At 44.9% G+C, this 20,879-nt stretch overlaps 1 protein-coding gene across 1 annotated transcript in view; it reads left to right on the top strand.

The window, feature by feature from the left end:
- Window positions 1–20,879, top strand: part of LOC147706362 (SUN domain-containing protein 3-like) — a 142,449-nt gene that overhangs the window by 28,553 nt on the left and 93,017 nt on the right. Inside the window, exon 2 of the mRNA XM_086929071.1 lies at window positions 1,885–1,949. Within this exon, the coding sequence (XP_086785197.1) occupies window positions 1,885–1,949 (65 nt within the window). The remainder of the gene's footprint in view (window positions 1–1,884; window positions 1,950–20,879) is intronic.

Here is a 20,879-nt window from a genome sequence, read left to right as displayed (position 1 = left end):
TGCGGCAGCTCCACTGGCTCCCAATACCACAACGCTGCGCTTTTAAAATTGGGTGCCTCATCTTTTAAGTCCCTACAAGATGTGGGACCAAAATGAATCTCTAACCTAATCAAGAGACATGTACCTACGCGTAATCTGAGATCTGCCCACTTGAATTTACTGGTCATTCTGCTTTATAAACGGAAGAGACTAGGGGGCAGCAGGTTGGCAGTGTTGGCCCCACACTTCTGGAATGCTCTTCCCTATGAAATCAGATCCTGCACAGATTCACCTGTGTTCAGGAGACTTCTTAAGACACAGCTCTTTATCCAGGCGTATGAATAGATCTTCGGGGGCTCAACTACTCCTATACTAGCGCCAAGAAACCAATTGGTGTACGAGCGCTTAAAAAAATAATAATAATAATTTTAACATTACAAAAAATCTATTGTGAACAGTGTTCATTGTTAATATGTTTATTCATACAGGGGGTGGGTGTGGGGGTGTTTATGTGTCTCCCCTGTGTGCGTTTGTGTGATGTGCGTCTCTATTGTGTGTCTGTGTGTGCGTGTTTTTTTTTTTTTGGTTACTTCACAATGAGGAAACAAAAGGTTTGATCAGAAGGACAGGGGAGGCATCCAGATGTCTGGGTAGCTGCCCCATCTGTGAGCAGTGCAGAGAACGCTATTTTCACCATAGGCACCTGAAAGTGGCTAACAGAGGGGAGGCGCTCTATCACGGCACTCTATTGCCTATAATCATAGAGGTGTGAACCGATTCTAAGTTAAACTCCCTGCTTTCCTCTCCACTGACAGGCATTGAATATTTATTTCTAAAGCGGTTCAGTTTGACGTATCCTTGGGAACCGAGAGAGTGAGCCCCGTACCCCTGTTTAATATTCAGACAGTGTCACATATACATAATTAGGGGGAAAATGGCCTTTTCTTTGTTTTTATGAAGGTGCGCTTAGACTGCAGGAAAAAGCAAACCTATATAAAGGTGCGTAAAGCGCCTTAAATGTAGTAGCACCAGGGTGAAAGAAGGGCACCCTCTATCTTTTCTAAAAGTGCACTTTAGTAGTAGTGTGAGGGTGCAAGAGAGACACCCTCTGTTTTATGAAGGTGCCTTTAGCGCTTCGAATGCAGCAGCTTCAGGGTGCAAGAGAGCTGGGGATAAAAGAAGTCTGTTGCCCAAGTAGGGGCGATGTTAAACTGTACCTGCATGGGGCAAATCACAGAAACTTTGCACAAAACGCAGCGAATTCACCCGACAATGTAATTAATGTTTTACCTGCTCCCAATTCTAGTTAGGTGAGGTTAGGGTAAGTAGGGTGAAAACCCACTAAGCTATTGGTGACCCTATACTGCCACACGAGTGAGGTCCGGCACGTGGAATATTCCAGAGGGACACCTGTAGGCGGGATCAGTGGAATGATGCGATGTTGTGGCTGTGGTGATTTCTGCGTAATTGTGCATTCGACGCATAGGCTTCATAACCCACCACCTGCTGCATAATCTGACGATTTAATAAAATAATGCCACGAGCTCAAACGGATCAGAAGTTACTAAAATCGCAGCAACACATTTTGCCTCGCAGTGGAAGGCCCTTTGCAAAGGTTGACTGGTCCTCGATTTGTTCGTTATTGCTGTATTTATTTGGATACTAAATTGCTACGTGTAACCTTTGTGCAGACAGCGTTAATATGTACAAATGACAAAATAATGAAGCAATACTATCACAAAAACTGCGTTGTAATTTGCTTTTTTCTTTCCGCATAATTTCGCCCTCCGTGCCACATAATTTGGTCCTTCCTGCCGCATAATTTAATTGGCCCAGTCAATAATAAAAAATGCCAGTTATATGACAGATCAGGTTATGTGCCTAACAACTTTCTTTCTTCTTCAGAGTCTTCGTGAACCGGTATGGGGCCGCGAACACCATCGCTCAGCTCGGACAAACATCCTTTTGGGGTGAGTGCTTGGAGCTGGACAGCTGTGGTACGAAATCACAATCAGTCTGCGCCATTACGTTGTCAGGACAACAGCAAACCGGTGTGAGTAGTGCTACAATATATAGAACGTGCGTGGAAGGCGTGACGTCATGCTGGGCGGCAGGAGGGCCAAGTAGAGTATTTTCCAGGAAATAATCACAAACATTGTGCACTGCCGCGGGGGTGGGGTGGGGGGGTCTACACGGCCTGGTAGTGCTAGGAAGGTTATGCTTGTTTTGCAGGACAAGCCCCCACATGCATCAAACTCCCGTTTTGCGTTTCCAAATTTGCGATTTTTACCGAATCGCAAATATGGATTCGCAAAACGGGATGCATCATAGAAAGTGCATAATATTTCCGATTCGGTAAAAATCGCAATTTTTACCGAATCGCAAATATTATGCGAATTTAAAATTGCGAATTCGCTATTCCCATTGATTCCTATGGGCCAAAAGGCCCATAGGAATCAATGGAAATTGTGAATTCGCAATTTTGAATTCGCAAATGTTGATGCATTCCATGGGTGCAGGGGGGGGTCCAAAGGACCCCCCCCTGCACCCCTGAAATGTTTTTTAAATGGATGTTTCACACACACATGTCCTAAGGACATGTGTGTCTGTAACATGACATTGTTTAAAATGTAAATTAGAACATTTTAAACATTTTTCGCAATTTACCACGAGGTTCAACCTCGTGGTAATTTGCACTTGCAAACTTTGTATTCGCAATTTGATTTAAGAATGATGCATTGCATTTAAGGAATCGCAAATTTGCGATTCCTTAAATGCAATCGCATTCTGGAAAGTTGCAAAATTAGCGATTTCCATCACAAAATAATGATGCATCTGAAAAAGCATTTTTGGAATCGCAAACGGCCGATTTTAAGGAATCGCACCGTTTGCGACTCCAAAAATGCTTGATGCATGTGGATGTTCTCTACTGAGACTTGCCCTTAACACACACGTCCAGCCCCGGAGGCCTAACTGTGCAATCTTAAGCCCTCATTCATTAAAATGGACGACGGAGAGATAGCCCTGCTGTTAAAGACGTGAACACAAGCAGCATGCAGGGGGGTGACTTCACTCTTGCTCAGTTTCAGGAAAGAAAACTTGGCTGTTTAACATCTAGGCCCCTCTTTTTTAGGTTTTGACTGGCCATGCGCTTTGCGCATGTGCCAAAAAACCTCTTGAGTTGTGTGTGTGGGTTGGGATACGCCCCGTCCTCCGATTGGCTAGCTCCATAAATGGAGGCTAGCCATTGGACGAGGGGCCTGTCCGTCAATGCCGGACCAGACACGGGGGCGTTCCCGAGATTCTTTGGCTTTTGCCGACGTCACGCGACGTCAGCTGAAAGCCGGGAACGCCCCCGAATCTGGTCCGGCATTGCCAGCACCCGCCTGAAGGAGAAGGAGCCTCACTTACATGGCGTGGAGGCTTTTGCTGACCTCTAAAGCCGGTGCCCACCCGGCATTGTCCCTTTGTTTCCCCCCCGGCCCCCGAAGCCGAGTTCCCCAGCCGAAGGAAGCAGCCGTCCGCCTCCAGCCAGGGCCGCGCTGGGATTGGCCCAGCCGGCCGAGCCTCCGCCGCGTCATCACTAGAGCTGCTTCCTCTGCTCTGACGCGGACACGGGCAGTCAGGTAAGTTTTCTTATTTTAAAAAAAAATTACTTTTTAACCCCGCGCGAGTCCCCCTCCCTCCCTCCGCCCGCACCCCCAAGTCCCGGCTTTCCAACTCGGCCTCCTTGTGCTTGGAGCCGTGTCGTGGCCGCCCTGACCCGTGTGCCGCCGCTGATCGCAGCCGCCGCCACACCGTGTCCTCAGGGGCCGCCCCGCACCCTGCCTCCACCCATCTCCGAGGAGAAGTGCACCGCCCGCCTTGCAGCCCCCCACGAGCTCCCGGGACCCGAGTGAGCAGATTAAAAGGTGCGTGCCCTTGAGCGCCGCCTCCCCTTCTTGCCTGCTCCCCGGTATCCGGCCCGTGTCACAACGCCGGCAAAGTGTATTTACCCACCCCGCACCAGAGGGAATCCCCGAGGCTGCGCCACACAGAGGAGCTGCCCTGTTCAAAGGAGTACGGGCCGGGGCGCTCTAAAGTGCACTTCCCGCATCGCCCCTGACAGCTCGCAGAGCCCCCCCCCCCTCCTAGGCCCCGCTCCAGCGCCGCACGCCGCCACGAGCCGGACCCACCTCAGGCGCCCTGCCGAGACTCGACCCGGTCCACAGCTGTTCCCCGCATTGTCCACGGCAATATCCGAAAAGAGCGAATCCGCACCTGCAGGAGAGCCAAACAAAATCTCAGTTCACCATCGCCGGTGCCCCCGGGGCGAAGTCAGCCTCGCTGTCTCGTGCAGACGCCAGAGTATGGAGCCATTCTAACAAGGAATATGCATAGACATGTTTGTGTTTTTTTGTATTAGAACTACTGTGGGTGGTGCGGATGCGTTCTGCAATGGTTTACAGTAGTAATTACATAAGGATGATATTGTGTTCACACCAAGCACACACATATAGTAGAAACGAACTATCGTTTCTAGGCGCTAGCGGAAGGTGCTAATATTACCTCACAATGGTTCTTGCTGTGTTGTCTGCAGATAAAAGGAAGCAGGAGCTGGTGCCTTCCAGGCCAAAAGCGGGTCTCTGCAGCAGGCGCTCGTGCACTGAGCTACCTTAGCTAATGGTGCATGCGAATGTTTAAAATAATGAATGGTGCCCAATTCTTGTGTGGGACAGGATCACTCAATACTCTGAAGAGGTGTATTTTGTTGATTTGGGTTTGAGCTGTTTTTATAGCGCATACCGCAAACTGGGCTGTCTCTTTGTGCTTGTATGATTGGACGTATTGCAGCACTCGAACCCGTGTGCCGCGAAATACACGTAAAGCTCAACAGAAGGCGCGAGGCAGTATCAGTAAGTGGTAGGAACCCGCGCATATCTCAGGAGCGGGTCCTGGACCCACTGAGCTACCATTATGCATGACATCAGTTTCCACAAGTTTTGATCGCTACTGAGCAGGACGAGGCAGGTCAGCTGTTTCTGAACCATGACACCACGACTCCACCCTGAAGACTTCCTAAGTTTCGTGGTTGCCACGGTTCCACGTTTCCACCCCGCACTATCGCCATGTGCACAGCCGGGTCCGCGGCTTCCTTCCGGCTCTCTCCTCGAGGGCCGCAGTGACCGGGAATGAATGGGGCAGGCCTCGCTACACTGTTGTGTGCGCCCCTTTACTGCACGGTGACTGCATCCCAGAACAATGCCCAGCCGGCCCGCACCTGCAAAGGGGGCCTGATGGCATTTTACCCCATGCCAGCTTGCAGTAGGGCCCAGCACCCTTTCGATGCCCATGGCTACAGAGCAGAAAGCACGCTGCCAAGATGCTAGCCAGCTTTACTTCACTTCAAATGAAGACGGGCCATATTTCTTTCTTCTTTCTCCTCACATAGTTTTCGAAGATAACTGTGCCAAGTTTGCCTGTGTTTCAAACCAAGTAATTTGAACTACTTGCAGAGAATCCATTCAGTGTTTTTTTTTGTATTTAAGCTTTGCGGGTGGGTGGGTTGTTGGGTCGTGCAAGCAGTGCAGCTTTTGTTGATTGCTTCATTTTAGACCCAGACAAATAGTGTGGCTACGCTTTTTTTCAAGCTAATTTAGAGGGAAGCGGAAAGGGGGTGAGGCATGGGGAGGGAATGCCACCGTGCACCACACAGATGCATTTAATTTTTTTCATAGTGCCACTCATGCCAGTGTGGGGTGTAGGAGCACTTCACATCACGCACACTGCGCAGAGACAGTCGATCGTGGGTGTGTGGATCGGTGTATAGGAGATGTTGCGTAGGACAGAGGACTGCAAGGTGTGGTTGCCAGGTGTCATCCAAACTGGTAGACAGTATAGTTTAAGAGTGCTTGGTCTGGAGAAGCACAAACTCAGAATTGTAAACATAATACCATGGTTGGGGTTCTCTATAATAATCATACTTGATTTATATCCAAATGGACCCTTTTTCTAGGATAGTGAAAGACTGGGGAAACAATCCAAACACTCTGTTCTGATTTGTTACCTTTGCCTCAAATTGTAAAGCTCTCCGATATCCTTCGGGATCAAGTTTGCGCTATATAAAACTTTATAAATAAACCCCGTATCAAAGGTACTGTTCTGTTGGGCTCAAGAGTGCACGTCACGGACCCGAAGGTCTGCCCCTGGTGTAATTCTTGTTAATGAATAATCGGAGCAGTCTGTTAGTGTGAAATGAGTGTATTTTACCTTCTGTCGCGTCATAACCTGGCATCTAGGGCTGTCGACCCTGCTCACTTTTATGAACACATGAAAGACCTTGTATAGCGCTACATAATCTCAAATGCCAGTAGGCGCTCTACTGCGGTCTTTGCTATTGATGTCCAGCATCGCACATAACTCGAGTCCCCGCAGAAATGCATTGAGCCCACGTAGAGTGAGCAAGAAAATGGAATAACTAATGAGTGCCCTTGGTGACCTGTTAATCATCCAAACAGCTAGCAGGCTTAGTAAGGGGGTAAAGACTATGCCCAAAGGAGGGTTTAATTTACTGAGGTAAGTACCAGGGAGGGACCTCTGGTGAAGGCACGAGCCGCTTGAAGATGTTAACCCTAGTCTGCAGTCAGCACTGGCAGTGTCCTCCCTGCACTCGCATCTGTTCTTGCACATAGGAAAGCTCACATCGGCCGTTATGCTTGCACGTGCCCTGCCCAAGTGAAAACTGTTGCCCTTGGCCTGCCCCACGACGTTTGATAAAATGCTGTTGCGGAGGGGTTCAAGCTTGCCGGGTCCACAAAGGCTGCCTCGGCGTTCGCTCTCTGTGTGTAGTGTAAACAGAGCTGGGCCCTCGTTTGCATGCTATATGCGTATACTGCGACGAGGCGATAGCAGACTACCCACACAGATGTATAATTAATCATTACAATCAGTCCACAACCATACAGCATATGGAGCCATTTTGTGGATTGGCAACCGGATACCCCCTACAACACAATCCACGTGCAATTGACAATCATTCATGTTTGCATAACCACAAAACACGTTTGAGCTTTGTGGTTCCCTCCCTCAGACACAAAACGCATACACAAAGACTGTGAAGCGCTCCCCAAACCGTGTTTCTCTGCTTCAGTACTAGTGCTGATTGAATGGGCGGCATTTCATGGGAAAGAAAACGTGCATGTTGACTCAAAGAAACTAATTTGAGTTTGCCGGCCTTCTGGTCAAACATAACTATTTATTTTTTAGACAAAGGGCACTCTTCACACTTGACATAGGATTTGTTCCAGTCTTCCTAGGAGGCAGCATGCCCATTCTCCTGAAACGTCACCCACTGTCTTCTCTTTCCATAAAGTGGTTCACAAACAGGGAATTGCTGTGTGAGCTGACTGACAGAGCCAGCCAGATTCTGACTCATGAACCCTCTTATTCAATTAGGTTTTATTTGGTTTTTTTTTCAAATGAAACCGACTAAATTGGATTAAATGCCGTCTTTTATGGCAAATGTAGTGTAATATCAAACACGCCATCATTTGACAAGTGTGCGCAAAGCTGTTTAGGAACCATCTCTGAGGCATATATTTTCCTTTTTTTTAAGGATGGAAAATGTTGTCAAATGATGTAAAAGTTACTAGTAATCAGTAGAAAACATTTCATGTGGGTCTTTCGTTTTAACTGTACCTGCAGTCACTGTCGCCAATTCTAAAATGACAGCTGGAGAATATAGATCTCAGTTTTTAAGAAATATAGTACTTAGGTCATTAATTTGTCTCATTTTGTGCTGCTTCCCCCTCATCAAATACCCCCCAACCTGCTTCTCATTTGCTCCCCTAGCTGTGTAGTATTTGTATTTCTTTTGGGAGGGCTTGGCAGCATCCGTTTGTGCTGGCAGGTCAGCAGTATTTAAACCACTTTTCTGCATAAGCACACATGTATGATGGAGTATACATCATCATGCTTGCGCACGTCTGTTGAATGACATAACAGACAGGAGTGGCTACCTTGGGGCCTTTCTCTCTATTTTTTTTAAATTATTGGTTAAAAGCAGTGGCAAAGCCAATATGTTAGCAAGATCAAATTAATCGGCTTTGCCAATGTTTGTTAGTTTTTGCTAATAACCCAAATACCCTTTGATCAGTCTGCACCAATGTTCCAGGTCTTATACTATCTGTTTCATTCTGAATTTGCCTCAAAGTGTTCTTACTGTACTGTGTGTGTGCACCTTCACAATGGCCTATATAGATGGCGACGTAGGTTAGAAAATGACAGGCAATATTGTGATATCAGAAGTGAGGTGATGTGATTGTGGCTGTAGGTGGCCGGGAGGCTGCATTCCGCACTGCTTGTACTAACGCTAGGATGGCTTTTATTGCATACACCAGAAGAGCACTGTGCATTATAAGTGTCAGCCTCACGCAGCAGAGGAGGAGAATCTCGCAGCTTGACATCCTTGTGCCCGACCCCCATTCCATCCCACTTTGCCAGCTTTTGACACTTGCGTTGGGTTCTGTCAGTCGCCCTAGTAACAACAACCCATCGATTAGATGAGTATGTTATCGCCTCCTAGTGAAGTCTGCAGAGCAGGGAGCGCTATATATACCCACACGTTTTGTAGTGCTGTCGCGATGCTGTGTGGCCTTTGCATTGCACACTTCAGGCACTTCCAAAGCCCTCTTTCTCACACTCCATCGGGTATGCCAGAAATAAGTGCGGTGTAGGGCTGACGATGAGGCCCATATGCTTTCTTCTGTAGTCAATTTTGAAACATTGCCTGGGATGGTAGTCTGCTGTCCCTTGCAGGCCAACATCTGTGTGACTGCAGCCAATAACAGTCGGGAGCAAATTGTGACCTGCCTAACATATATTTATGAGGAAGGTTGTTCTTAGGTGATTCTTTTTCTGTGAACGGATTTTTTATCTCCGTGGTCGGTTTGCAAAATTAAGGATTGGTCTCAGAAAGTGTGGTGGTAAATTCTGACAACTTTTTTTTTTACCAGTATTCTTTGAACATCTGACCATTGATGTCTTCAGTAAAATGGTGTATCTGTATTATGCAACATCCCATGTGAGGCTCGTTTATATTGGACCTCCTTATTCTAAAGGGCATCTTATTTTTATCATAGACCATTTCACTATATCATCAACCCCCCTGGTGAGTTCTTCATTGGCTGTCTACCAAGTTATGCACCTAAGCTGCAGATGTGGGACCAAATGAGGGAGGGCCTTTAATGACTGTTAATGCTGGAAGCAGAAATGCTATCAAGCTACCAGAAAATTTCTCCCTCTAAGTGTAAATTGTTCTAAATTATATTGACAAAATAATTAAACAAATACTGGAATATTTGAGCAGAAGGTCTGTAGCAGCCATTATTAGCCCTCGGAAAATCCACTGTCTTCAGTTGTGCTCCTAACCTTCCAGGGGTGTAATATGTGGACTGTTATAGCATGTGGCCCGATACTTTGGTTGAGGATTTTTTTTATAATCTTCTACTCTCATGGGAGCTCAGTTGTACCTGGTGCATGACATGGTTTTGTGTTTTTTTTATGGCGTAGGGGAATTCTGCAGGACTGATATTCTACGACGCTGTTTTTAGGTCTTGCCTGGCGAAAGCTGCGCTCTGTGCAGCTTTTTCGCGCAGGCGAAAACCTAATGAGTATAGTATGGGGCTTGGAATCCGCCCCAGTCTTCCATTGGCTAGCTCCATAAATGGAGGCTAGCCATTGGAAGACACGTTTGTCCGTCAATGCAGGACCAGATACGCTATTCACCGATCATGGTCAGCATTTAATGCCATGATCTAAGAAAGTAGCTCTCATCATTTTGTAAAGGATGTTTTTTTTATTTGATTAAAGTGAGGATTTAAACTTTACAAGAAGAGGTGTCGACTACTGCGCTACATGTATCAATCGACCTCAGCTATTCCTGCTCCCATACCCGCCCCCCTTGGCAATCATGAGGCCCCTCTCAATGGGAATAAAGAATTGGTGCACTCCTTCACACTGTGTATCTCTCTACGTTTTAGAAGCTGTCCCCCTGGCACCATTTACGAGCCGATGCCCCCTACCTTGCCACCTCCCGCATTTTTAGGAGACGTTGCCTCATCCCGATGCTCTCCTTTCCTCCCCTGGATTACTGACCCACCACAATCAATGACCCTTCGAGCTTCCCTACAGGGATCGCTTTCTTTTCCTCTCGGGAATATCTGTTGCTCCTGTCCACTTTGAATCCGTCCCTCCTTTGCAAAATATAAGTGGCAAGATACACGCAAAGGACATGGGACATGTGGATTAATGAGTGATCACATGACCTGCCACAGAATGTGTTGCTGTAGAATATGCAATTCGCTGATTTCCATGCTTTAACAGCTGTTTTTTGCTTTGCATGTTTATGGCCCGGAGTTGTGCTGTCCTGGAGATATGTTTTCTCATAGAACTGGAGTCCTCTGCTCAGTATTGCCAAACACTGGGTTGTCCCAGACTAGCCTCTTAGCAGCTATGGAACGTCCAGCTCCAGTGCTGAACGTTCCATTGCGCAGGTGAGGTTCAAACGTCCAACTGCCGACGACAGCACTCCTGAGGTAGTGGTGCCGTCGGCCGTTGGAATAGGCGCAGCACCTAAGAGGCTAAAATATGTTCATGGTTAGGAGTGGAGTTTAGGCTTGTCCACGGTCTAGAAACAGTGTGTCTTGTGTGCGCATGGCTATAATAGTGTTGACAGATTTTGAGCCAGTGATGTGCTGCTGGTGCATGGTGTGTGGTAAGTCTTTTCTCTGCTAGGTGGGATCCTTCTCTGTCTTGCTTTTCTCCTTACTATCTCAGAGTTGCCCCCCTTGCTCAAGTGTTTTTCGCGAGCTGGCGTGTTTGCGCTGTCCTGAGTTTTTTCAGCAGCGGGTTAGCCGGTGTTTTTTCTCTCCTAAGGAAAACGATCCACCAACCAGTTTTGGTGTTATCGTGGGTCGTATGTGTGGTTGTTGTCAGTGTAAGTGATGATTCATCCAGGGATGTGCCATTGTTTGCATTAGTGCTTGGGTTTTCGATCCAGGGTTAAGTCACAGGCTATTGTTTTTGGTGCTAGTCAATCTTCTAGGCACTTTGTTGGTTGTTCAGTCTCTCCCAATTCTCGGGAACGCCCCTGAATCTGGTCCGGCATTGCTGGCATCTGCCTTCCTGCTCTGGACGCGCTGCTATTGGCGGAATTTTGATCCTGCCGTGACTTATTCAGGTAATTTACGAGCACATTTTTCTGTTTTATACGCACATACAAAGCAGTAAGAATACGTATCACTTTACATTTAAATTGTGTTGCATATACATTTGGCCAATTTAACCATGTTTTTTTTTAAATGCCTTTGAGTTCTTTTTTGTACATCGTCAATAGGTATATTTACGATATAAATGTTTGCGCATGTCAACTTTATTCCTGGACTTTGCAAATTCTAACAAATGCTTACATTTTAAGGCCTTTCTGTTATTTATTGTAATTCGTCAATATGTACATTTTGGATGCACTGTTTCTGTGCAATGCCAGATTTTATTTATCGTGCTGAAATCGTGGGACTGAGAGTCAGCTGAGCACAAGCATGTGTTCGTGTCAACTCTAGATTTAGTGAGAGCATGAAGGACCGTTAGGATAAGGTCAGATCCGACGACTTTCAGTGCAGTTATACATCGTCAAACTGTGCATTTAAGATGTAAATGTTTGCGCATGTAAGCTTTGTTAAGGCCTTTGTTATTTATTGTAATTTGTCAATATGTACATTTAGGATGCCCTGTTTCTGTGCGATGCCAGATTTTATTTATCGTGCTGAAATCGTGGGGCTGAGAGTCAGCTGAGCACAAGCATGTGTTCGTGTCAACTCTAGATTTAGTGAGAGCATGAAGGACCGTTACGATAAGGGGGCTCTCAGTGTGTGGGGGGGCTCTCAGTGTGTGGGGGGCTCTCAGTGTGTGGGGGGGCTCTCAGTGTGTGGGGGGGCTCTCAGTGTGTGGGGGAGGCTCACAGTGTGTGGAGGGAGCTCGCAGTGTGTGGAGGGAGCTTGCAGTGTGTGTGGGGGGGCTCACAGTGTGTGGGGGGGCTCGCAGTGTGTGGGGGGGCTCGCAGTGTGTGGGGGGGCTCTGTGTGGGTGTGTGTTGGGGGACCTCTCTGTAGGTGTTTGTGGGTGTCATTGGCGAAAGATAAAGCTAGTGGCATTGCAAATGACAATGCCATTTATTTATGTTAAAACAAAAAACATAAATAAAAATAATGTCAAGAGCATTGCCAATAGCTCAAACTTTAACAAAGGCAAAACCATTGCATTGTAAATGCTTGTTTTCTCATAAGTACCTTGGACGTTTCATGGGAGCTAGTGCCAAGACAACTTTGGGTAACCGTGCGCTTTACAAGACCAATTAACATTAACATTAAAATGAAGACTCTTGAGCACTTTTACACAAGCTCATAAATGCAATTCACAAAAGTGCGTGCAGAGGTGTGTGGGACGCATCCATTACAACGCAACCATTACATCGCACTACACTTACAACACAGTCATTACATCACAACATCCTTTACAACGCAGGTCATTACAACGCATGACACTACATCGCATGACACTAAATCGCATGTCACTACAACGCAGGCATTTCAACGCATACTATTACAATGCATAGTACCCCTACACTATCCAAAACTTTCCCTACTGTTGCACCCCCTGGAGTTAGAATAGTAATTTTTTCCCCTATACTATCCCTTCCTTACCTTAAATGCAATGTAATGGTATGCCTTGTAATTGTGTGCGTTGTAAAGGTGTAATGTGATGTACTAGAATGCGTTGTAAAGGTAGTTTCTAAAAATGCGATGTAGTGTCATGCGATGTAATGGAGTGCGTTGTAAAGGATGTTGCAATTTAAAAACTGGGCTGTAAAGGCATGCGTTGTAAATGTATGCGTTGTAACGACATACATTCGAGGAGTGCGCCTATGCCAGCCCTATCTCTCGTGTGGTGTTTTCCACCATGAGTGCGTACAACTGCGCACATGTCCGCCCACGCTCTAGGTGTAAATATGAGAGTGGCAAAGAGGAGTGGCTGGAAAATGGGTAATATCTACTACAAAGTGCAAGAAAAGCAGGAAAAATCAATGGGCATATGTGGGCCACGCAAATACAAAAGCACATCGACAAAAGGGTGAGTGGTGATTCACTAACGTGACACCCACATCTATTCAAGTAGTACTACAGGCCTACTCCAGCCAAGCCTTGGAGTAGAGCACACATCATACATGGCGACGCACAGATACTGCGAGGAAATCACATGAGAAACAATGGAAGCGAAAAAAACAATACTAGCACAAAGGCAAACATCAAAACAAAAACTGCCAAAGAACTTTAGACACTGCAGACACCTGTACACATCCCATAGTAAAAATCTCAACATAGCAGCTGGACATGCATAGAACATTACAAATATATATGTTAATGAATAATAAAATACACATCACTCTACTCTCAATACTACCCTACATGCACTCAAGACATACAACACTGCCTGTCCCAAAAACACACGCAAACACACAACACAATTTTAGCTACACAAAACACCCACAAACGCACACTACACAATTGTAAACCCACATAATACGCAAACACACACACAACAACGCAATTGTAGCTGCACAAGGGGAAGAGGGCGCAGACCAGTGTTTATTTATGCATTTTTATATAGCGCGGACTTTACCCGAGGGCGTCAGAGCGCTTCACATTAGGAACAGAAATGAAACATAATGAGAAACATTACAAAAGAGCAGATTACAAAAGCATACGTTACGTTACATAAGGTAATAGTGACAATTGTGAGCAAACAAAAACATGAGGTAGTAAAAATTGTGAGCAACCAAAAATACATGAGGTAGTAAGGGTAATAGTGACAATCGTGAGCAAACAAAATACTTGAGGTAGTAAAAATTGTGAGCAACCAAAAATACATGAGGTAGTAAAGGTAATAGTGACAATTGTGAGCAAACAAAATACTTGAGGTAGTAAAAATTGTGAACAACAAAAAAATACATGAGGTAGTCAAAAGTGCACAAGAGGAAAAGTGACAAGTGTGCAGTTAAAAGAGAGAACAGAGTATGATTTGAGGTATAATACTGCAATAAGTGCTAGGCACAAGAACAGGCGTTACGTAGGCAAGGTGGCACTTGTGCAAGTATCAAAGGTAAAAACATGTGAGAGGTAGCAACCGTGTGTTATAAGGGCAAAGTGTTGTGTGCACGTTACAAAAGGGCACCGAACACAAGTACATGGAGAATACTGCAAAAAGGCAGACACTCCCACCACAGGAAAACACTGGGAAGGCACTCCCATGGTCATGGAAAGTAGAAAATATCAGTAGTGGGAAGTCTTCCTCCGAATAGCAAGAGGACGTGAATTACTTTTGGAGGTGTCTCTGGAGGAGGAGAACTTTGAGGTCCCTTTTGAAGGCCTGGGAGGAGGCGGTGGTCCGGAGCTCAGGCGGAAACGAGTTCCAGATTCTCACTGCGTTGCCTGAAAAGGATTGGGCCATTGTTCTTTCCTTCTTGAAAGTGGGAGGTTCAAGCAGTAGATTCTCGGCATTGCGTGAAGGTCTAGAGCCTCCAGAGAGTTTCAGTTTATTCACCAGGTAGCGGGGAGAGGAGGAGTGCAGGGCTTTGTGGGTGATACAAGCGGTCTTGTAGATAGCTCTAGCCTCAAAGGGAAGCCAGCGGAGGGTGGATAACAACGGTGTGATGTGATCGCTTCTTTTGGCCCCATAGATGAAACGAGCTGCTGAATGGAAGACAGACTTAAGGGGGGACAGGTGAGATTTGGGGAGGCCAGTAAGAAGAGAATTGCAGTAGTCTAGTCTGGAGAGGACCAGCGATTGCACCAGGGTTATAAGGTCCTGCTCCGGGAAGAAGCGACGGATTCCCCAAAGAAGGCGCAGTTGGTAGCGAGCAGATTTTGCAATAGAATTGATGTGGGGAGTTAGATTGAGTTTTTTGTCAAGAATGACACCAAGAGATTTTGCGCTGTCGACAATGATGGGTTTGTTGTTTAGTAGATTCATCTGATCCATCCATGATTGAACCGGGGGAGGAGAGAGTGAGGAGGAGAAGAGGAGGAATTCAGTTTTGGAGGGATTCAGAATTAATTGATGAGATGACATCCAGTTTTGAATGGAGTCAAGAGTAGATCTTAGGATGGAGAGATCATGAGTGGAGGCAACCTGTGTGTAAATGTGTAACTCAGGGCTAGCTTTGTTTAAGGCAAAAGCCCACAGATTGTGTAATCTGAGCAATAGCTCTGCCTTGGCCTTTAAAATGTTTAATTCGAGGGCTAGACCTGCTGTTTGCGAAATTTATAAATTTAGGCATGAATCTCCTACCTTAAATCTCAATCCTTTAAAATGCGTAAACGTAGGCTTACCTCTTTGGTCTCAAGTACTGAACCTTTAAAATTATTACTGAGGACTACTGTTGTTTTAAGGCTCGAGTCGCCTGCAAAGTGTATTGTCTGAGGCATTGCTCTGTGTTTCAAGGAGTAAAGGCTTTATGTTGACCTTGGTGAACAAGAGCATCCAAGTAAAAGTGTCTGATGTCTGTCCGCTGTAGTAAGACTGCCATTGACATGAATGCACTTGTAATACCATGGCCAGAACACCCACCACCTTTTTAGAAGCTGTCCCACACTCGCCAAATTCTAAATAAAGGCCTCAAAATGTACAACTTTGTAAATTCTATAGATCTTTTTTTTTCTAAAACCAATTTTAAAGCATTCAGGCTATCGAAAGTGCAGGGATGCGTTATTCCATCTTCCACTCCTAGGCAGCCCTGATGTCTGCTATAGAGTTTGTTCTTTAAAGCGGCAGAAAGGTGTAGGAAAACGATGGAATGTTGAGGATATGGCTGAAGGTACGTTTACATCCCTTAGGCCTTGGTAGGCTACGGTTAGCGACCATTATCTTTAAGGATGTGGCCTAACGGCCAGAGCTGCCAACTTCAGAGCTGGGGAACCAGGTTTGGGTCTCAGAGTCGGCTCAACATCCTATGCTTCTGGGCAAATCATCTAATCTCCTGTGCCTACCAAAAATGAATGTGTCCTTGTGTAACATAACTGGTGCTCATGGAAAGCGCTCCAATACCTTTGGGTTGAGTTTGGGCTATATAAAAAAACTGCAACAAAAAAAACCCAGCATGTTTCATAAATGTAAGGAGTTTTTTTGTGTTACCCGGCCTATAGATTTACCACGGCTCTGAAAGCTTTTTGTAGCCTACTCAGTTGCAAAATTGTAGGTAATCCTACGTCCAGATTTATGTATAGATTAGTCTTCACTTATTTATGGCTGTATATATATGACCTAGTTACTAATATTATTTTTACATAGCTGGTATAGTTCTTTGTTTTTACTTTTGAAATGTGTTTTTATGGATCATGGGATCTGAACCATTAGCTCCAGATAGCTAGTATTTTAACTTGTAATTCTCTGAATTGATTATGCTGCTAGCATCATTCTTAGATTTCTTGCTGGCATCTCATTTTAGAAATATGTTTCATGGATGCGGGATTGTGGAGTAAAAGGGTCACTGCTCTGCAGTTTGTTGGTGTTGCATGCAGATCACTGCTCAATTTTTTTGACGATGCCATGGCTATTGTTTTAAGTTGCTTTTACAACTTATATAGATGATGTGTTGTATCTTTCATGGCTTTTTATAATATAAACAAAGATCAAATGATGGCGATAATTAAAGAATTTGATGAACGTAACAGTTGATAGTCCTTGATAGGATTGCTTTTTCCTTTAAGCTGCTAAGACGAATGCATTTTATCGATCATTGAATTTCGTCTGGATTGCATTTATTTATCATGCTGCTATGTTGAATGCACTTTGTACCTTACTGTATGTTTTTGTATAGTTTATGTATCTTTTGGGCTATTTCTAAGCCGAATAAAGCATTTTGAATGATTGATACAACCTCATGGTTTTGCTGATTTAAGACCTGAAGTAGTAGCGGCAGCTCGCATTGAGAAGTGGTGGGACGGAATAGTATTCCCAGCATGAGAGAAGCGCTGGGATTGGTCTGAACGCTATGATTCGGCGCTCAGACAGGGACTACTGGGAGCCTATGTTGGCTCTCCACCCAGCTTTACAACACAGCTCAGGTAGGAGAAAGGTTAAGTGCGCAGGAGGGTTTGACCAGGCGGCCAGCCAAACCGTCATGCGCACTTAGCCCTGGTGCTGCAGCTTCTGAGGCCATTATTATATGTCCCTCTGTTTTTAGAAGGTCATACAAACACAAGCATGCTGTATTTACCAGGTGCAATATTAATGCTCAGAATCAGACATACAGGCAGCATCCGGCTTTTGTACACCATTTGCTACATGCTCTCCCTCTTTCCAATCAGTTTTTTTCTCATTCACATTTCACCAGGCTGTTCCTTGTGTAAAAGGAAGGGGGAACGTTACCTGATGTGCTTTTTGTTCCCTGTACATTTGAATCTGAATGAACTGGCAAATATTTTATATGTGTAACATGAAGGCCTGCTCGGCTGACACTAAGGCCCAAATCTGCAAAATGTATAACATGAGGGGAAAGCCCTTAAAATGTGTAACCGACTCTACTGATTTGAGGCCAGAGGAGCACATAATGTGAGAGCCCTTGTAAAGATTTTAGTATTCAGCTGCAATGTCTTGATGTGTGTGATGCACTATTTTGGGAACATCATCCTGCAGTGGAAGGCAAAGCCATCAATATGCATGACCTTTAACACGTCATCTTGGGACCCTCTGGGTTCTGGCCCAAAGAATATGCTGAGACAATCCTCCTGATGCAACCTCGTATAGTCTCCGGTCATAGCAAAATGTACATTTTCCTTTCTCTTGCTCTTCTCAAAGCCTTCTGTACCTTGATATTCATGGGGATAAAAGGCAATGTACAAGATAATATTTGCAGTTCATTGTCAAATTCTGAGTTTTCAGCCAAATTGCAGGGAACCACAGTTTCTGCGACTTTAAATTAAATATGTGAATTAGCAATTTGGAAGTAACTCAATATTTGTATTAAATTATGGACAGGGCTGCATGTTTCATTTAATTCAAATAAACGTATTTAATTTGATTGATATAATGAAATGTTTTAAATGGTTTGAGTAACGGCTCCCTTAATTATTTCATTTCGGAATAATTTTGTTGAATTACTATTTAGTTAATATTAATGCAATATTAGTACAATTAAGATCTTAACATTTGTTGTGTACATATATATACGTGAAAGGTGTTAAGTTAATATCCATCTGTTATAGTTAGATTTGGGTTCATTTAGTTTTATTGAAATTGATTAATGTTGACGCGTATATTTTTAACCTGTATCAGGGCTACACTTAGTATAGCCTAAATTTAGAGTAATTTGATTTCACTATTACAAAGTATAAAATATGCAACAATTGATGTGATTGTGGTTAAGGTTAGTGTTAGGGTTCAGGTAAAAGTGGGACTGAAGTGAAGACTATTCTATTTTTCGAGGTTAAGCGTAAGAGGTAGAATTGATTGGGTCGAAGTAGCGGTGAATTTATTGTTATGATTTAAAAAATGGTGATAAAAACTCTGCCCAAGTGGTCTTAAAAAGGCACCGTTTATCTTTGTTGTGTCATCTCTAGGGATCATTGATGGGTGTAAATGTTTATTGTTTTTAGCTCCTGTAGCCAGGCACTGTGTGAAAAACTGGTGTCCATGAACCTTGATACAAGCTGGAGTAGCAGTTTTAATTCTCTATAAGAGCCTCATTCACCATTCACCCGGTTCTTTCGTTTCAATCCAGTATCTGAAGCAGGGGTCTCCAAACCGGTCCTGGAGGGCCGGATCCATGCCAGATTTTTAAAATTACTACATGTATCTCAATGGGGATGTCCCAAAAATCTGGCATGGATCCGGCCCTCCAGGACCGGTTTGGAGACCCCTGACTGAAGGATGATAGCCAGGAAGTCCTGTGTGACACAGACACATTCTACAATCTCATGACTGTCCTGTTCGTGTTTTAACTAAAACACACCTCCCTCTCAACAGCTCAAGTGCAAAGAAGAGCTACAGTTTCTCAGAGAACCTGGAAACTGAAAATATTGGACTGTTTATATCTAAAACTCGGCCTCTGAAAAACATATACAGGTACAGAGCTTTAGATAGAGTAGGGGTAATTCTAGTGGTGTAAACAAACTTGAAAGGACCCCCTTGCAAGGTACATGGAGGGGCCCCCGTTCCGGATTTAATCAGGAGCTCTCAGGCCAGACTACTGTGCTGATAGGGCCCCCTGCCGATTCCCCTCCCCCACACATTGCAGGGGCTGCGGGGGTCCATGTTACGCCACTGGGTAATTCCACGTAGTTTATCAAATGTTGTGATTTAAGGCACACCCTTTTCCGTCTGCCATCTCTCGTTTACCTACCCTTCTCCCTTGACTTTTCCGTTGTTACCATTCTTGTTTTTTTTTCCTGTGTTGATCTCTTCCCAACTTTCTCTTTGTTTAACCTGTATCGCATAAATCATGGTCCACCGTTAATCTTATCACTCTATTAAGATTCCATATGCAATTGTCTTCACTTCTGTCAGCACTGTTAAACATTTTTATTACCTTGATCGGCAGGGGTGTAGTTTGGTCAGTAGGATTTGGGGGGGTGGGGGGGGGGGGGGAGGTGAGCTTCAGATTTTCCAATAATGACACTGGCATACAATGTTAAAATACATTATACGACAAGCAGGGCACATGAGAGGACCTTAAGGGGCAGTGGAAAGAGAGGCAAATGTAGATTGATAGGAGCATTAAGTGAGTGAAAACACAATATGTTGTAAAATTACCAACATTTTTGAACACTTTCAAAGTAGAGAGGGAGAGAGTGTTTGCATTTATGTCTGTTTTTTGTAAAAAATTCCTGGTGAATTCCGCCTGACGCATACCCTTACCTGACTGAAAGCACCTGTACCCAACTATTTACCAGAAAATACATTATTAGCAGAATATACCAGCCCAAACACCCCCCTGAGGCTACGCCCCTGTTGATTGGACTCCATGAAACTTGATAGAAGTTGAAGTTGAGGTCTTCATAAGCGTCCTTTCCACCAGTCATCGGTTTTTCTTCTACAGCCCTCCTTCTGCAGGATGCCGGGCAGGAAGCTCCATACGAAGCAGACCCATTTGACATTTTCAAACTATTCCTGCTGGTGCTTTAATTGCCACACACGGGTGCTACTGGCCCTAATGCAAGGCATGAAACTATCCTCCATCCCCTGCTTTAGTAGGAACAAAAATGCTTGCGTTTTGGTTCACTAGACACCTCACACCTTTGGGCCCCAGTGCCACTGCACCTGTTGCACTATTGCTGGCTGCACCCCTGCTTAGACTCACAGGTGACACCCTGCCTCCCACTCTGGGAAAAGTGTTGAAACAGTCAGGTGCCACCGCCCCGCTTTTTAACCTGCTGAGCTGGACAGCCGGCTTTAGCTCCTTTCACTGCATGCTTGTGATCTTAGCTTTGTGACTGCTTAACAGCATTCCTTTCAATCACCCAAGACAGTGAAACGCAACACACTGAGCAGTCATGACTCATCAACGCTTCAGGGCTCGCGGTGGCATTTTACAGGTGAACTCGCCCAAACCAAAGGGAAATACCTTCTTTAAGGGACGTTGTAGTTGTCGCCTAACAACGGTAACTAATCAGTACTATTCAGTTTATGTTAACCATCAAAAACCTAAAAGCGTGAAAAATATATCTACTATGGTAATGAACGTAACCACAACACTCTCCAGTGCACTCATTATGACCTCACACGTGGCATCAAAGACATCACTGATTTTATGGTTGTGGTGTGGCTGAGATGGGCAGGGCATATCAGGGAGAACTTTCATGGAATTCAGAT

Source organism: Lissotriton vulgaris, chromosome 7 (assembly GCF_964263255.1).
Source record: "Lissotriton vulgaris chromosome 7, aLisVul1.2, whole genome shotgun sequence".
Taxonomy (NCBI): domain Eukaryota; kingdom Metazoa; phylum Chordata; class Amphibia; order Caudata; family Salamandridae; genus Lissotriton; species Lissotriton vulgaris.
Note: the sequence above shows the minus strand (reverse complement) of the source record. Positions and strands in the feature narration are given on the sequence as shown.